Genomic DNA, 2553 nt, shown 5'->3' with positions numbered 1-2553 from the left:
GTAGTGCAGGCCGCTGTATACTTTAGGATCTGAGTGTTGTTGACTGACTTACAGTTTCCTCGAGTCTGACTGACAAATGTGATTGGAAATCCCTCCCCAGCCTGACCTGGCCCGTCTTCCTGAGCTTTAAAATGACGTTTTCCTTGGCTTTGCGGAAAGGCTCTGGAGACTCCAAGTTACGTTGGGAACTGGGAGGCTGAGCTTTTCTCTCTTTCTCTCACTCTGTGGCTATTACGTCCCTGGAGGAAAATTGAGTGACGATGTTCTCGTCCTTGACCGTCCAGCACAAGGGCATTAGAAACACTGTCTTGTTTCTGTGATCCACAGGTCGAGTTCGAGTGGCTGCGACAGTTTTGGTTTCAAGGCAACCGATACAAAAAATGCACCGATTGGTGGCATCAGCCCGTGGCGCAGCTGGAAGAGCTGTGGAAGAAGATGGAATTCGTGGTGAGTGCGTGAGGTCTGAGACCATATTTTCCAGGGGGTCGTGCTTTATAAACCCTCTGCTGCCCAATCCGCATAGGTAAATACGTACAGAATTATTCTAAACGAGCGAGTTGGGTGACTTTTGGTACGGTATCGGGACAGCCAGGGTTTTGTCGGTCAACCTCAGTTCGGTTCAGCGGACATGTTTTTTGGAGCATTTCCTACACCTAAGGCTCCGCATTAGACACAGGCCACGAAGCGGCGAAGAGGGGAGAACCATACAACAACCGTATCCAAAATTCATTTCCGTCTTTCACGCATTAGGCCCTATTCTAAGGGTTTTCCCTCTGTTAGGTTTAAAAATTCTTACAACAATCCTATGAGCCGTAGAAACTCTAATGAGCCTTAATTTATCGGTGCGAAAACCAAGGCGTAGAGAGAAATCAGCGTGTCATGCCAGGTCGCAGAGTAAGTGGCAGAGCAAGATCGAGACCCAGGCCGTCGGACTCTCGAGCTTGTGCTCCGAACTGCTGCACCTCGTATAGCAAGGAGAGAGACGTGGAGAGAGCCCGTTACATTAGCTGAAATGAAATCCCGTAGTAGAGACTTAAAGAAAGGGAATCACAGCCCACAGGAGGGAGTGTTAAATTCAGACCACTGGAACTGGGGCTGTGGCTTCTGGGGACCTTGGATGGGGAGGAGTAGGGTCGGCTAGGGCTTTTGGATAGGAATTTTAGGCTCCAGGAGCTGTAAAAGCAGGATGAGAGGTGCGGGCGTACAGTGTGACTAGAGCAGGGAATTCAGGGGACGTAGGCAGAATTATAACTGGAAGGCAAGTTGAGGCCACATGGAGTTCTTGAATTAAGCCTTAATTTAATAACAATCATAATAGCAAATACTTACATGACACTTATTGAGTACCAGACACTATTCTAAATGCTTCAGATACAACGTATTTAACTTTTATGACAACCCCGTAAAGTAGGTATTATTCTCCACTTTCCAACGAGGAGACCGAGCACGGAAGGTCTATGTCATTTCCTCAAGGTCATTGACTCTAAGTGGGGAGCTGGGATTTGAACTCAGGAAAGCCGGCCCTAGGGTCATGCCCTTCACCTCAGTGTTCCACCTCCAAATAATTGAATTTGGATTGTAGTGGAAAAGTGATAAAAGCTTGCTAAACTCTTGAGATAGCGCCACTGCACAGACTTTGAAATGTGCTGGAAACAATGAACTAATCTGCAAAAAAGGGTGGCTGTTGTCGCTCGCTATTTTACAATAAGGAAAACATCCAATCGCCTCTTTGGGGGGACTCCAGTCGGAAAGTCTGGGTCCGAACCCAGAAGTCCCTGCTTTCAGACGTCTCCTCAGATCTTCAAGCCATGCCTTTTCCCGGGTCCGTGTCTGAGGGGGCAATGTCATACTCCTTTGAATATACTAAGAGCCTCATAAAAATAGAGCTTCCCAAAGAAACGAATCAGTGCAAAACCGAGCATCGTAAAACCGAGTCGCAGGTAATGAAAGGTCCCTGCCTGTCTCCTCGGTTAGAGCTGCTCCTAAAACTAGGCCTCGTAGAGTGCGCCCCCTTTTTATGGCGCAGATCCATAAAGGCAGCTTCGGTTTCAGGCGGTTTTTTTCTTTCATTCCGGCTTCGTCCGCTTCCCTCTGCGTTAGAACCTCTTTACGCTGCTGAACCTTGACTCTGAGACGCCAGCTTGCCTTTGGGACTGGAATTCGATGGCTCTGTGAATTAGAGTCTGTCGCCGATTTTGTTAAAATCCTTTCTTCAGTCGCTTTCGTTCAAGCTTTTCGTTTTTTAAAGTGAAATCGTGAGCTTACCGATGATGTTCGTTAAGAATTCATTTAAAAGACGTCGTTATAATGTCTTTTAAATTTGGTGGCGATGACACATTAGACGGACCATCTTCTGTTTACTTTATAACTCTCATGTGAAAAATGCTAAAAAGAAGAGCAGTCTTGGGAATTCTCCAGAGCGCGTTCTTTTTTTGCAGGCGGTGTGGTGTTACTTAAGTGTTCTGAGTGACATGAATGGCCTCAGTGTCTCAGCAAGTCCCAGGATGATCATTATCAGCAGAGCGGCGGCTTGGGCCGAGATAAAAGGGACGG

At 47.2% G+C, this 2553-nt stretch overlaps 1 protein-coding gene across 1 annotated transcript in view; it reads left to right on the top strand.

The window, feature by feature from the left end:
- The window catches only part of FTO (FTO, alpha-ketoglutarate dependent dioxygenase), a 343678-nt gene that overhangs the window by 143269 nt on the left and 197856 nt on the right, over positions 1 to 2553 (top strand). The window contains exon 8 of the mRNA XM_023530667.1: positions 328 to 447. Within this exon, the coding sequence (XP_023386435.1) occupies positions 328 to 447 (120 nt within the window). The remainder of the gene's footprint in view (positions 1 to 327; positions 448 to 2553) is intronic.

This window comes from Pteropus vampyrus, unplaced genomic scaffold (genome assembly GCF_000151845.1).
Source record: "Pteropus vampyrus isolate Shadow unplaced genomic scaffold, Pvam_2.0 Scaffold51, whole genome shotgun sequence".
NCBI classification, from domain to species: domain Eukaryota; kingdom Metazoa; phylum Chordata; class Mammalia; order Chiroptera; family Pteropodidae; genus Pteropus; species Pteropus vampyrus.
The sequence above is the reverse complement of the archived record's forward strand: the minus strand, read 5'-3'. Positions and strand labels throughout refer to the sequence as shown.